This window comes from Cherax quadricarinatus, chromosome 23, assembly GCF_038502225.1.
Source record: "Cherax quadricarinatus isolate ZL_2023a chromosome 23, ASM3850222v1, whole genome shotgun sequence".
Lineage (NCBI taxonomy): Eukaryota > Metazoa > Arthropoda > Malacostraca > Decapoda > Parastacidae > Cherax > Cherax quadricarinatus.
The window spans coordinates 39,875,686-39,890,676 of record NC_091314.1 but is presented as its reverse complement, the minus strand read 5'-3'; the positions used below and the strand labels follow the sequence as shown (position 1 = coordinate 39,890,676).

The following is a 14,991-nucleotide window of genomic DNA, read 5'->3' as shown; positions in this document are numbered from 1 at the left end:
TTTTGAAGGTTCTCTTTATCCATCCTAGATCACATATACAATGCAATAGAGAAAAAAGAAGTCCCACTGGGGATCTTCATTGACTTACGTAAAGCTTTTGATACAAATGACCATGACTTGCTCCATATAAAATTGTTGCACTATGGTATAAGAGGGCACTCCCTCAACTACCTAAAGTCTTACCCCAGCAACAGAAGCCAACATGCGTACACAAATGGGGCAAACTCTTCCGCACAGGCAATTACAGTTGGAGTCCCACAGTGAAGTGTCCTAGGGCATCTTCTCTTTCTCATATACATAAATGACCTACCAAATGCATCGCAACTACTCAAACCCACACTATTTGCAGATGACACTACATACGTCTTCTCTCACCTGAGCCCAGTCACGTGAGCCAATACTGTAAATACCGAATTACAGAAAATGTCTACCTGGATGAGGACTAACAAACTTACTCTAAACATTGACAAAACCTACTTCATTCAGTTTGGTAACAGAGCTACAGATGTCCCTTTTTACATAATGATAAACGGATCACCTATCACAAAACTCACAGAGGGAAGATTCTTAGGAATCCACCTTGATAATGGACTCAAATTTCAAACACACATACAGCAAATTTCAAAAAAAATTTCCAAGACCGTAGGCATACTATCGAAGATACGGTACTATGTTCCACAGTCAGCCTCCTGGCTAGGCCTATATCACTCACTTATTTACCCCTATCTCACCTATGGAATTTGTGCATGGGGCTCGACAACAATAAACCATCTCAGACCATTAATTACCCAACAAAAGGCTACAGTGAGAATGATAACAAATTCCCACTACAGGCAGCACACTCCACCAATATTCAAAACTCTAAACCTACTCACCATACAAAACATCCATACTTTTTACTGCACCTACTACATACACAGAACACTTAACTCTAATATAAACCCTCCCCTCAAACATCTCCTTACTAACCTCAACAGAACACATGACCATAACACAAGGCACAGATCACTCTCTGATGTTCCTCGTGTCCATCTCACGCTATGCAAAAACTCAATGCACATAAAAGGCCCTAAAATCTGGAATTCATTACCTGTGAAAATAAAAGAAACACTGTTTATAAATTCAAGTCTCTTCTCAAAAATCACTTACTCATCCACAACTATATAAATACTGAAAAATTGTATCTCATAAATTGTATCTCATAAATGTTTCTCATTATTGTATCTCATAAATGTCTAACCTGTGACCCAATCAAACTTTGTTATTTTTTAATTACATTACCTAACAGAATACTCCATTCTATTGAATGCACTGCAACACAGTAAATGACCATATAACCTGTCTTTATAATACTCATTTGTGCTAAATTGTTATCTGTTTACAATAATGTTTTTACCACTGAATATATCATTGCTTAGTTAATCTTAAGTTAATTTTAAGCCTGCCCATAATGCTCTGCATACAAGGGGCTTTGGCATGTTGCACTTTAATAACTGTATTCCTTTGTACTTCTCTGTATCATGTTCAAATTAATAAATAAATAAATCATTTTTCTAGCAGATGTGGTAGATACATTGTTGTGATCTTTGAAAGTGACAGCCTCTGGCATTATCACTCCCAGGTCCTTCACATTAGTTTTTCACTCAATTATGTGGTTGAAATTTGTTTTATACTGCAATACAGTTATAATTTCCTCAAGTTTTCCATGGTGGAGTAATTGAAATTTGTCTTCAATGAACTTCATATTGTTGTCTGCAGCCCATTTAAAGATTTGGGCTGCAGAAAAAAATATGAGGTTCAGTGGAGGTTGAGTGGAATGTTCAGTGCCTAAACTTTCAAGTTTGATTTAGGACATTGCATTTCAGATGGTCATCTGAACTGTTACGTCAGCACTCTTCTGGCAAAACAGCAATTAAGTGTATGGCAATGAATGTATTTTCTCTTTTTCTGGGTCACCCTGCCTGTGGGAGACTGCCAGTGTATTAAAAAAAAGGGGCAAAACCATCAAGTTATTTTTCCCCTAACTTAGACATCTTAGGCTCTATTACCTATCCTGTATACCTTTATACAGGTCTCCCTCAACATTCACGTTTTCAACTTTCACGGGCTTCACACATTCGTGAATTCCCAACCGCCAAATTCCCAGCCACCAAATTCCCAGCCGCCAAATCATATTTAAGTTTCCCGCCACCTGCGAGTCCCTACTACCTTCCCTCCGACCCCCGCAACTGGCAGCCAGCCCTCCCACCACTCAGTGTGGTGAGTGTTTTGTTTGTTCATTATTTGCTATTAAACTACAGTATAAATAATGTAAACCCATTCATGACTGCATATTGGAATGGCTATTCAGACAGGTATTAGACGGTGACTTCATGTGTTTACTCTTGAACACTGCAAAGAATTAAACATTTCTGCTACAGCTAATAATAACAATAGTAATAATAATAATAATAATAATAATAATAATAATAATAATAATAATAATAATAATAATAAATATAATTGAAGAAGGAAATTGTACAAAAATACGAGGGAGTGGTTGACACATCGTCAGTGTGACTTTGTTTATGCTGGAGTGAACATTAGTCTCCCTGCTCTTCCAAACATTTCACAATAATTCATTGTGTTTGGTGCTTGTAGATTGAGTGTGACTGGAGTGGTAGAGGCAGTGATTGAGGCAATGGTATTTAATAACATACATGTTAATAATAATACATGTTATTAATAATATGTACTATTATTATTTATAACATATATGTTATTAAATACTTACATGTTAATAATAATACAAGTTATTAATAATAACATGAACTATTATTATTTATAACATATGTTATTAAATACCACTGCCTCAACCGCTGAATTATTGTGAAATGTTTGGAAGAGCAGGGAGACTAATGTTCACTCCAGCATAAACAAAGTCACACTGACGATGTGTCAACCACTCCCTCGTATTTTTGTACAATTTCCTTCTTCAATTATATTGTATTTATTATTATTATCATTATTATTATTATTTTTTTTTTTTCAACAAGTCGGCCGTCTCCCACCGAGGCAGGGTGACCCAAAAAAGAAAGAAAATCCCCAAAAAGAAAATACTTTCATCATCATTCAACACTTTCACCACACTCACACATTATCACTGCTTTTGCAGAGGTGCTCAGAATACAACAGCTTAGAAGCATATACGTATAAAGATACACAACATATCCCTCCAAACTGCCAATATCCCAAACCCCTCCTTTAAAGTGCAGGCATTGTACTTCCCATTTCCAGGACTCAAGTCCGACTATATGAAAATAACCGGTTTCCCTGAATCCCTTCACTAAATATTACCCTGCTCACACTCCAACAAATTGTCAGGTCCCAAGTATCATTCGCCTCCATTCACTCCTATCTAACACGCTCATGCACGCTTGCTGGAAATCCAAGCCCCTAGCCCACAAAACCTCCTTTACCCCTTCTTTCCAACCCTTTCGAGGACGACCCCTACCCCTCCTTCCTTCCCCTATAGATTTATATGCTTTCCATGTCATTCTACTTTGATCCATTCTCTCTAAATGACCAAACCACCTCAACAACCCCTCTTCTGCCCTCTGACTAATGCTTTTATTAACTCCACACCTTCTCCTAATTTCCACACTCCGAATTTTCTGCATAATATTTACACCACACATTGCCCTTAGACAGGACATCTCCACTGCCTCCAACCGTCTCCTCGCTGCTGCATTTACCACCCAAGCTTCACATCCATATAAGAGTGTTGGTACTACTATACTTTCATACATTCCCTTCTTTGCCTCCATAGATAACATTTTTTGACTCCACATATACCTCAACGCACCACTCACCTTTTTTCCCTCATCAATTCTATGATTAACCTCATCCTTCATAAATCCATCCGCCGACACGTCAACTCCCAAGTATCTGAAAACATTCACTTCTTCCATACTCCTCCCCAATTTGATATCCAATTTTTCTTTATCTAAATCATTTGATACCCTCATCACCTTACTTTTTTCTATGTTCACTTTCAACTTTCTACCTTTACACACTTTCTCAAACTCATCCACTAACCTTTGCAATTTTTCTTTAAAATCTCCCATAAGCACAGTATTATCAGCAAAAAGTAACTGTGTGAATTCCCATTTTGAATTTGATTCCCCATAATTTAATCCCACCCCTCTCCCAAACACCCTAGCATTTACTTCCTTTACAACCCCATCTATAAATATATTAAACAACCATGGTGACATCACACATCCCTGTCTAAGACCTACTTTTACCGGGAAGTATTCTCCCTCTCTTCTACACACCCTAACCTGAGCCTCACTATCCTCATAAAAGCTCTTTACAGCATTTAGTAACTTACCACCTATTCCATATACTTGCAACATCTGCCACATTGCTCCTCTATCCACTCTATCATATGCCTTTTCTAAATCCATAAATGCAATAAAAACTTCCCTACCTTTATCTAAATACTGTTCACATATATGCTTCAATGTAAACACTTGATCTACACATCCCCTACCCACTCTGAAGCCTCCCTGCTCATCCGCAATCCTACATTCTGTCTTACCTCTAATTCTTTCAATTATAACCCTACCGTATACTTTTCCTGGTATACTCAGTAAACTTATTCCTCTATAATTTTTACAATCTCTTTTGTCCCCTTTCCCTTTATATAAAGGGACTATACATGCTCTCCGCCAATCCCTAGGTACCTTCCCCTCTTTCATACATTTATTAAACAAAAGTACCAACCACTCCAACACTATATCCCCCCCTGCTTTTAACATTTCTGTCATGATCCCATCAGTTCCAGCTGCTTTACCCCCTTTCATTCTACGTAATGCCTCATGTACCTCCACCACACTTACATTCTGCTCTTCTTCACTCCTAAAAGATGGTATACCTCCCTGGCCAGTGCATGAAATTACCGCCTCCCTTTCTTCCTCAACATTTAAAAGTTCCTCAAAATATTCTCTCCATCTACCTAATACCTCCCTCTCCCCATCTACTAACTCCCCTACTCTGTTTTTAACTGACAAATCCATACTTTCCCTAGGCTTTCTTAACTTGTTTAACTCACTCCAAAATTTTTTCTTATTTTCATTAAAATTTCTTGACAGTGCCTCTCCCACTCTTTCATCTGCTCTCCTTTTGCACTCTCTCACCACTCTCTTCACCTTTCTTTTACTCTCCATATACTCTGCTCTTCTTATAACACTTCTGCTTTGTAAAAACTTCTCGTAAGCTACCTTTTTCTCTTTTATCACACCCTTTACTTCATCATTCCACCAATCACTCCTCTTTCCTCCTGCCCCCACCCTCCTATAACCACAAACTTCTGCCCCACATTCTAATACTGCATTTTTAAAACTATTCCAACCCTCTTCAACCCCCCCACTACTCATTTTTGCACTAGCCCACCTTTCTGCCAATAGTCGCTTATATCTTGCCTGAACTTCCTCCTCCCTTATACACTTTCACCTCCCTCTTACTTGTTGTTGCCACCTTCCTCTTTTCCCATCTACCTCTTACTCTAACTGTAGCTACAACTAAATAATGATCCGATATATCAGTTGCCCCTCTATAAACATGTACATCCTGGAGCCTACCCATCAACCTTTTATCCACCAATACATAATCTAACAAACTACTTTCATTACGTGCTACATCATACCTTGTATATTTATTTATCTTCTTTTTCATAAAATATGTATTACTTATTACCAAATTTCTTTCTACACATAGCTCAATTAAAGGCTCCCCATTTACATTTACCCCTGGCATCCCAAATTTACCTACTACTCCCTCTATAACATTTTTACCCACTTTAGCATTGAAATCCCCAACCACCATTACTCTCACACTTGATTCAAAACTCCCCACGCATTCACTCAACATTTCCCAGAATCTCTCTCTCTCCTCTACACTTCTCTCTTCTCCAGGTGCATACACGCTTACTATAACCCACTTTTCACATCCAATCTTTATTTTACTCCACATAATCCTTGAATTTATACATTTGTAGTCCCTCTTTTCCTGCCATAGCTTATCCTTCAACATTATTGCTACTCCTTCTTTAGCTCTAACTCTATTTGAAACCCCTGACCTAATCCCATTTATTCCTCTCCATTTAAACTCTCCCACCCCCTTCAGCTTTGTTTCACTTAAAGCCAGGACATCCAGTTTCTTCTCATTCATAACATCCACAATCATCTCTTTCTTATCATTTGCACAACATCCACGCACATTCAGACTTCCCACTTTGACAATTTTCTTCTTATTATTCTTTTTAGTAATCTTTACAGGAAAAGGGGTTACTAGCCCATTGTTCCCGGCATTTTAGTTGACTTTTACAACACGCATGGCTTACGGAGGAAAGATTCTTATTCCACTTCCCCATGGATATAAAAGGAAAAGTAATAAGACCAAGAACTATTAAGATAAAATCAAAGAAAACTCAGATGAGTGTGTATAAATAAACGTGTACATGTATGTGTAGTGTGACCTAAGTGTAAGTAGAAGTAGCAAGACATGCCTGTAATCTTGCATATTTATGAGACAGACAAAAGACACCAGCAATCCTACCATCATGTAAAACAATTACAGGCTTTCGTTTTATACTCACTTGGCAGGACGGTAGTACCTCCCTGGGTGGTTGCTGTCTACCAACCTACTATTATTATTATTATTATTATGTGGATTAAAGTAAAGGTTGGATGCGAGAAGTGGGTCATAATAAGCGTGTATGCACCTGGAGAAGAGAGGAATGCAGAGGAGAGAGAGAGATTTTGGGAGATGTTAAGTGAATGTATAGGAGCCTTTGAACCAAGTGAGAGAGTAATTGTGGTAGGGGACCTGAATGCTAAAGTAGGAGAAACTTTTAGAGAGGGTGTGGTAGGTAAGTTTGGGGTGCCAGGTGTAAATGATAATGGGAGCCCTTTGATTGAACTTTGTATAGAAAGGGGTTTAGTTATAGGTAATACATATTTTAAGAAAAAGAGGATAAATAAGTATACAAGATATGATGTAGGGCAAAATGACAGTAGTTTGTTGGATTATGTATTGGTAGATAAAAGACTGTTGAGTAGACTTCAGGATGTACATGTTTATAGAGGGGCCACAGATATATCAGATCACTTTCTAGTTGTAGCTACACTGAGAGAAAAAGGTAGATGGAATACAAGGAGAATAGAAGCATCAGGGAAGAGAGAGGTGAAGGTTTATAAACTAAAAGAGGAGGCAGTTAGGGTAAGATATAAACAGCTATTGGAGGATAGATGGGCTAATGAGAGCATAGGCAATGGGGTCGAAGAGGTATGGGGTAGGTTTAAAAATGTAGTGTTAGAGTGTTCAGCAGAAGTTTGTGGTTACAGGAAAGTGGGTGCGGGAGGGAAGAGGAGCGATTGGTGGAATGATGATGTAAAGAGAGTAGTAAGGGAGAAAAAGTTAGCATATGAGAAGTTTTTACAAAGTAGAAATGATGCAAGGAGGGAAGAGTATATGGAGAAAAAGAGAGAGGTTAAGAGAGTGGTGAAGCAATGTAAAAAGAGAGCAAATGAGAGAGTGGGTGAGATGTTATCAACAAATTTTGTTGAAAATAAGAAAAAGTTTTGGAGTGAGATTAACAAGTTAAGAAAGTCTAGAGAACAAATGGATTTGTCAGTTAAAAATAGGAGAGGAGAGTTATTAAATGGAGAGTTAGAGGTATTGGGAAGATGGAGGGAATATTTTGAGGAATTGTTAAATGTTGATGAAGATAGGGAAGCTGTGATTTCGTGTATAGGGCAAGGAGGAATAACATCTTGTAGGAGTGAGGAAGAGCCAGTTGTGAGTGTGGGGGAAGTTCGTGAGGCAGTAGGTAAAATGAAAGGGGGTAAGGCAGCCGGGATTGATGGGATAAAGATAGAAATGTTAAAAGCAGGTGGGGATATAGTTTTGGAGTGGTTGGTGCAATTATTTAATAAATGTATGGAAGAGGGTAAGGTACCTAGGGATTGGCAGAGAGCATGCATAGTTCCTTTGTATAAAGGCAAAGGGGATAAAAGAGAGTGCAAAAATTATAGGGAGATAAGTCTGTTGAGTATACCTGGTAAAGTGTATGGTAGAGTTATAATTGAAAGAATTAAGAGTAAGACGGAGAATAGGATAGCAGATGAACAAGGAGGCTTTAGGAAAGGTAGGGGGTGTGTGGACCAGGTGTTTACAATGAAACATGTAAGTGAACAGTATTTGGATAAGGCTAAAGAGGTCTTTGTGGCATTTATGGATTTGGAAAAGGCGTATGACAGGGTGGATAGGGGGGCAATGTGGCAGATGTTGCAAGTGTATGGTGTAGGAGGTAGGTTACTGAAAGCAGTGAAGAGTTTTTACGAGGATAGTGAAGCTCAAGTTAGAGTATGTAGGAAAGAGGGAAATTTTTTCCCAGTAAAAGTAGGCCTTAGACAAGGATGTGTGATGTCACCGTGGTTGTTTAATATATTTATAGATGGGGTTGTAAGAGAAGTAAATGCGAGGGTCTTGGCAAGAGGCGTGGAGTTAAAAGATAAAGAATCACACATAAAGTGGGAGTTGTCACAGCTGCTCTTTGCTGATGACACTGTGCTCTTGGGAGATTCTGAAGAGAAGTTGCAGAGATTGGTGGATGAATTTGGTAGGGTGTGCAAAAGAAGAAAATTAAAGGTGAATACAGGAAAGAGTAAGGTTATGAGGATAACAAAAAGATTAGGTGATGAAAGATTGGATATCAGATTGGAGGGAGAGAGTATGGAGGAGGTGAACGTATTCAGATATTTGGGAGTGGATTTGTCAGCGGATGGGTCTATGAAAGATGAGGTGAATCATAGGATTGATGAGGGAAAAAGAGTGATTGGTGCACTTAGGAGTCTGTGGAGACAAAGAACTTTGTCCTTGGAGGCAAAGAAGGGAATGTATGAGAGTATAGTTTTACCAACGCTCTTATATGGGTGTGAAGCGTGGGTGATGAATGTTGCAGCGAGGAGAAGGCTGGAGGCAGTGGAGATGTCATGTCTGAGGGCAATGTGTGGTGTGAATATAATGCAGAGAATTCGTAGTTTGGAAGTTAGGAGGAGGTGCGGGATTACCAAAACTGTTGTCCAGAGGGCTGAGGAAGGGTTGTTGAGGTGGTTCGGACATGTAGAGAGAATGGAGTGAAACAGAATGACTTCAAGAGTGTATCAGTCTGTAGTGGAAGGAAGGCGGGGTAGGGGTCGGCCTAGGAAAGGTTGGAGGGAGGGGGTAAAGGAGGTTTTGTGTGCGAGGGGCTTGGACTTCCAGCAGGCATGCGTGAGCGTGTTTGATAGGAGTGAATGGAGACAAATGGTTTTTAATACTTGACGTGCTGTTGGAGTGTGAGCAAAGTAACATTTATGAAGGGATTCATGGAAACCGGCAGGCCGGACTTGAGTCCTGGAGATGGGAAGTACAGTGCCTGCACTCTGAAGGAGGGGTGTTAATGTTGCAGTTTAAAAACTGTAGTGTAAAGCACCCTTCTGGCAAGACAGTGATGGAGTGAATGATGGTGAAAGTTTTTCTTTTTCGGGCCACCCTGCCTTGGTGGGAATCGGCCAGTGTGATAATAAAAAAAAAAAAAAAATTATTATTATTACTATTGTTATTATTAGCAATAGCAGAAATGTTTGATTCTTTGCTGTGTTCAAGAGTAAACACATGATGTCACCGTCTAATACCTTTCCTAATAGCCATTCCAATATGCAGTAATGAATGGGTTTACATTATTTATTCTGTAGTTTAATAGCAAATAATGAACAAACAGAACACTCACCACACTGAGTGGTGGGAGGGCTGGCTGCCAGTTGTGGGGGTCGAAGGGAGGGTAGTAGGGACTCGCAGTGGTGGAGGCATTGGTGGAGTCTGTGGTATTTAATAACATACATGTTATTAACATACAGGTTATTAAATAACATACGTTATTAAAGCATAACATGTATATATTTAGTACAATTTACGACGTTTTCATGTATTTTATGATTATTAATGGTTCAACAAGTTAAGGAAGCAGTATTGTAATATATTTCCTTACAATATATTGGGGCACCAAACATTCACGGTTTTTCAACATTCGCGAGGCTCTTGATCCCCTAACCCTCGCGAATGTTGAGGGAGACTTGTATATGAAAGCCGGAGAGTCAGAAACAGTTCTTGTAATTCAAAATGAGCATGGAGACAGAAATGAAGCAACAGAGTAATAGGGCTGTATATTTTGGCCTCTTACCAAGAGAGTCTGAACTAAAGGCCAGAATATATAGACCTTCTAGTATGTTGTTTCATTTCTGTTGTCTCCATGTGGGTTTTAGATTACATTTCTTTATGTAAGTAATAAATTTTTAAGAAATCTTAATTATGTATACTATATGTATGCTTGGTTGTACTTCCAGATACAGAACACCAAAACCTTCTGCTTACCCTACCATAGCAACAACTCCAGCATCCAGCAACATATTTTCCCCACCACTCTCTACCTCTGTAAGGGCAGGGTCCCGTGTCAGAATATCCTCCAGTCATGAAACTAGTCGTAACGAAGTAACACAAGATCGTGCACCCATAGTCTCTATTCCTTTCAAAGCAGAGGTTGCAACCAGCAAGTACCCTCGACATAATTATGGGGCAGCGGATATACGTTATGCTGGTGGAGCTGTTGTGATCACAGAGATTGGCACCATTGAAGATACTCCTCTTGATGAGGTTCAAAGGATCTTAAGTGGGTTTGGTAGTCGACGACGCGGGTTGGGCCGTCCACAAGAAAAGCGAACAGTCCAAAAACCTCCACCTCCTGAGCCAGTTTCTGAAGCAAAGGCTCCTCCAGAGTCAACCTCATATGATTATACTGATTATTATTATGATGATCTTTACTAAAATAATTTTTAATATTAATTTTTAGTGATAATACACTAATTCCAGTGAAATCTAAATTTTATTAATATAAATTGGAGAACATGTTTTATATTGGAATCATAATGCTGAAATGAAATACAGTAACTTACTAAAAGTAAATGCTAATTTATTCACATTAATCAGTCATAGGTAAGCCCATCAAATTGTATAAGGATGATTTCTAACGTCCAAGTATTAGCTGTACCAATTGAGGCTGACATTATGAATTATAATTAGGATGTATCAGAAAATACTTTTAACAATAATGCAATTCATTGTACAACCATACACTATTATGTACATACATAATAAGTATTGTATGTTTGTACAGTACACACTCATCCAGTGTTGTGGTATGCACTGCCACAAGTTGAGAGCATGTAGCATTTTTGTATTTTTCTCATTTGTTTTTAACCAAATTTATGTATTATTTGCATCCATGCCATTCAGGCATGTATAATGTCTTCATATTTATTTGCTATAAGTCAGTTAAGTGCATCAATAGTTTCTCCAGAACTGCATCTTTGATTATATAATGAAAATCTATGGGATTATGTGTTCTGATATACAACATTTCAATATACATCAGCTTACTGTGGAATGAGTCTGTCATTAAGTGAGGCTTACATGTGCATTACTGTGCTTAGAATTTAGAACTGCAGCTTGGCACTAAACACTGCTGGCAGGGCAGGTACATACTGTAATACTGTACATAAAGCAATGTCAGTGATGTACAGAATGATAAGCAGTCAATTATCACAGAACACTGTAAGATATACTTAACGATAATCATCAACTTTTTGCTAATCTTTTTCTTCATTGTTTAAAAAGTTGTGATATACTGTATGTATAGTCATACTAAAATGAAGCAAACCACAATATACATTTACAAATTGTAAATGAAAACAAGAAAACATTTTGGGATATGCTGTTCATTATATGCTGGTGGATGATGTGTATATTTTCACTCACTTGATGACAATGATAGCAGGCTTAAACACATACATGGAGAGTATAAACATGGAGTGTATTATATTGTAAATTTTCCCAGGAATAATGTAAGCTTAATAGGCTGTTACTCTGTATGTAAATTTAAACTCAAAGCCTTTTAATCACTTCCAACAATATTCAAGTGCTGTTGCACCAAGGAAAATAATTGATTTAAATTTACATATGCTGGAAGTTTAAGAAATTATACACTGCAGGCATTTAATGTTTATAATATGGCTTATAGTCCATGACTGCTTCTGTTGTAGCTTATGCTGCTTACCCGTTTAAAACATTCAGCACAAGCCACTGAGAATATGTCTGGTTTCCACTAGTCCTGGTGTAAGTAAATGGGCATTGATAGTACTAAATGTTATATAGTAGAATCATAAGTTGTTTGAGTAAGGGCACATATGAAAATATGAACCCCCTTATATTATTAAGTAAACACGTCATAGGTTAGCATATTTATAATGGTTTTCACTGCATACATATTAAAATGTTTCAGAAGTTTCTTAGGGATGTATCTCACCATTATAGCAGGGAGGATTTTAGTATTCTAGACCCTTGATAGTGATAGGTCAGGTGTTTCCTTGTTTTACTGTTGATGTGACCACTCTAAGCAATGTCCACAGGGATCTGTAAGTGCCTCAAGCATCTAAAACTAGGCTGTTTCATAATACTCTTAGTATAAATGTATAATTTGCAGGTCTAAATAAAAGTAGTTCCTTTAATGTTTAAGTATAAAGTCTATTCACAATTTTCAAACAAAACTATGTACTGCTTAACAGCACTTTTATTTCCAATCAAATTAAACTACTGTACTGTACAAGTTTAGCTCATGTTTCACTGTTTGCTAAGGTGGCTTTCTCCTAGTTTGTGTGTGCCAGAAAACTAGATTTATTTTTCCATGAAAGAATGGTACCCATTTAAGTGGAAAAGAAAATGCTCAATTTGGTTCAATAAACCAATCTTTGGTATGGTGCTATATTAAGTGGCATAATTAATGTTAGCGAATATTAAAGGAAAAAACAAGATATACCAGCAATGAAGTGTGGTATGTGTATTAAAGGGTACAGAATGTAATGTTTTCTCAGAATATCAAATGGCAAACAGGAGGATAATGGTATTTTTGACAAAAGTAGATGTTTGGCAGAGCATATGATGACAGTAGGGAACTGCTGACTTGGATTATGAATACAAGGCACCAAGATAAACATGGGACGTAGAAATGGTCACAATTCTTAAGAGTTTCAGAAGATATAGTAATCCATAGTAAAGAAAAAAAATCCTACAGAGATAAAGATTACTGTATATACCCACCGTAGTATATACAGTACCACACATAATAGTAATGTATTACTGTACCACCCATAACAGTAATGTATTACTGTATTTAGATACTGTACTTATTGGTCTAATTTCAATGTGCAATATTTCAGTACTAACTCAATTACTATTGTGTGTGTGTGTGTATTATGATAGCCTTACTTTCCTAACACTTTCACTGTCACAACCCCAGAAATAAAAATGCTGACTGTGTCAGTGTCATAGTAGAGAATCTATTTCTGAAGGTAATGACATAAAAAATGTGAAATTTGATGAAAACTTTGGGAATTATGCAGGCTCAAATTTGACAGTCTGGGTGCAATTTATTGGAGATTTTGGCCACTGAGACCTATCTTAAACCTATTCCAGTGTTCAATTCAACCCAGCCTAGCTATGTCTCCAGTCTTTCCTTCCATCAAATGGGTGCAAGAAATTGCCCATTCATCCATCAGAACTACCCTATAAAGTGCATAGAATTTGGTAAATTGAGCCAGTTTTAGATAAAATTCAACAAATTTCAATATAAAAAGAGTACAAAATAAGCATAGGTATTCCAGTCACTAGAGTTACCTTTCCTCTGTTCATTAATCATGTCTCCAAGCCTTTCTTATTGAATTCATCACAAAAAATTGAAGTTTTACCCTATTTCATGGATAAGAAAATATAACCAAGAATAATTTGTCATGGTTTAGGTTTTTCCAGTAAGGGAAGCTGACCTAGTAAAAATCCATACAACAGACAGGAGGAAGAGGGCAAGGGGGCCCCTAGGGCCTTACCCTTACATGGAGTATACCTGGAGAGGGTTTCAGGAATCAACGCCATCCCCACAGCCCAGTCTGAGACCAGGCCTCATGGTGGCTCAGGATCTGATCAACCGGGCTGTTCAGGAAAATTGACAAAAATCAAATATTTCCACTACTTTGAGGCTTATTTCAAGCTGCTTTTTTTTTTTTTAAACCAACAAAATCATTTCTCACTATGACCCTTGCAGGTTTAAAGCTTATTTTTTTATTAAAATAATAATAATACTAATAATCTATTTCAATATTATGTCTTCCATTATATCAACTGATGCCAAGGAACAGCCAATAAAACCATAGAAATTGCTCTAGAAAACACCTCAGAGTAGCTCTTTTAACTCTTGCAGGGTTGGTCCCGTTGTATCATGGCTTTGAAGCCAGTGATGATCCCATAGTATAACACCATAAGCTCAGCTCACTCAGATCAGCTGTGACTGGTAAATATGGGCCTAGATATGAGAGAATGGATTGACGTGGTAAGTGTGCACCACATAAAAACAGTCCTGCACCACGCAGTGCATAATGAAAAAAACTGTGTGCTTTTGGTTTAAAATAGCGGCTTTGCAATGTATTTTCATATAGTTTTTATGGTTTTATTCTTGGTTTCTTAGTCTCATTTGATAGAATAGAAGATATATTACAGAAATAGAGATGATTTTGATTGGTTTCAGGATCAAAAGTAACTTGAAATTGAGATCAAAGTAGTGGAAATGTTCGATTTTTGCAAATAACATCACTTGTCCAATGTGTCCAACTGGCACATTTAACCCGTAAACGGTTCAAACGTATATGTTTTTTCAACATTTGAAAGCATGTAAAAAAAGTAGATCTTCTTTTTGTTTTTTTATATTTGAAAATGTGTAAAAAAAACTTTGATCTACTTTTTTTTTCGTTATACGTGTATTTGAAAATATGTAAAAAAAAGTAGATATACTTTTGCAGCGCTACA

At 37.5% G+C, this 14,991-nt stretch overlaps 1 protein-coding gene across 1 annotated transcript in view; it reads left to right on the top strand.

Moving 5' to 3' along the window:
- The window catches only part of LOC128685686 (uncharacterized), a 184,282-nt gene extending 169,686 nt beyond the window's left edge, over positions 1–14,596 (top strand). Inside the window, exon 4 of the mRNA XM_053772230.2 lies at positions 10,431–14,596. Within this exon, the coding sequence (XP_053628205.2) occupies positions 10,431–10,908 (478 nt within the window). The 3' untranslated portion in view covers positions 10,909–14,596. The remainder of the gene's footprint in view (positions 1–10,430) is intronic.
- Positions 14,597–14,991: the final 395 nt, after the last annotated feature.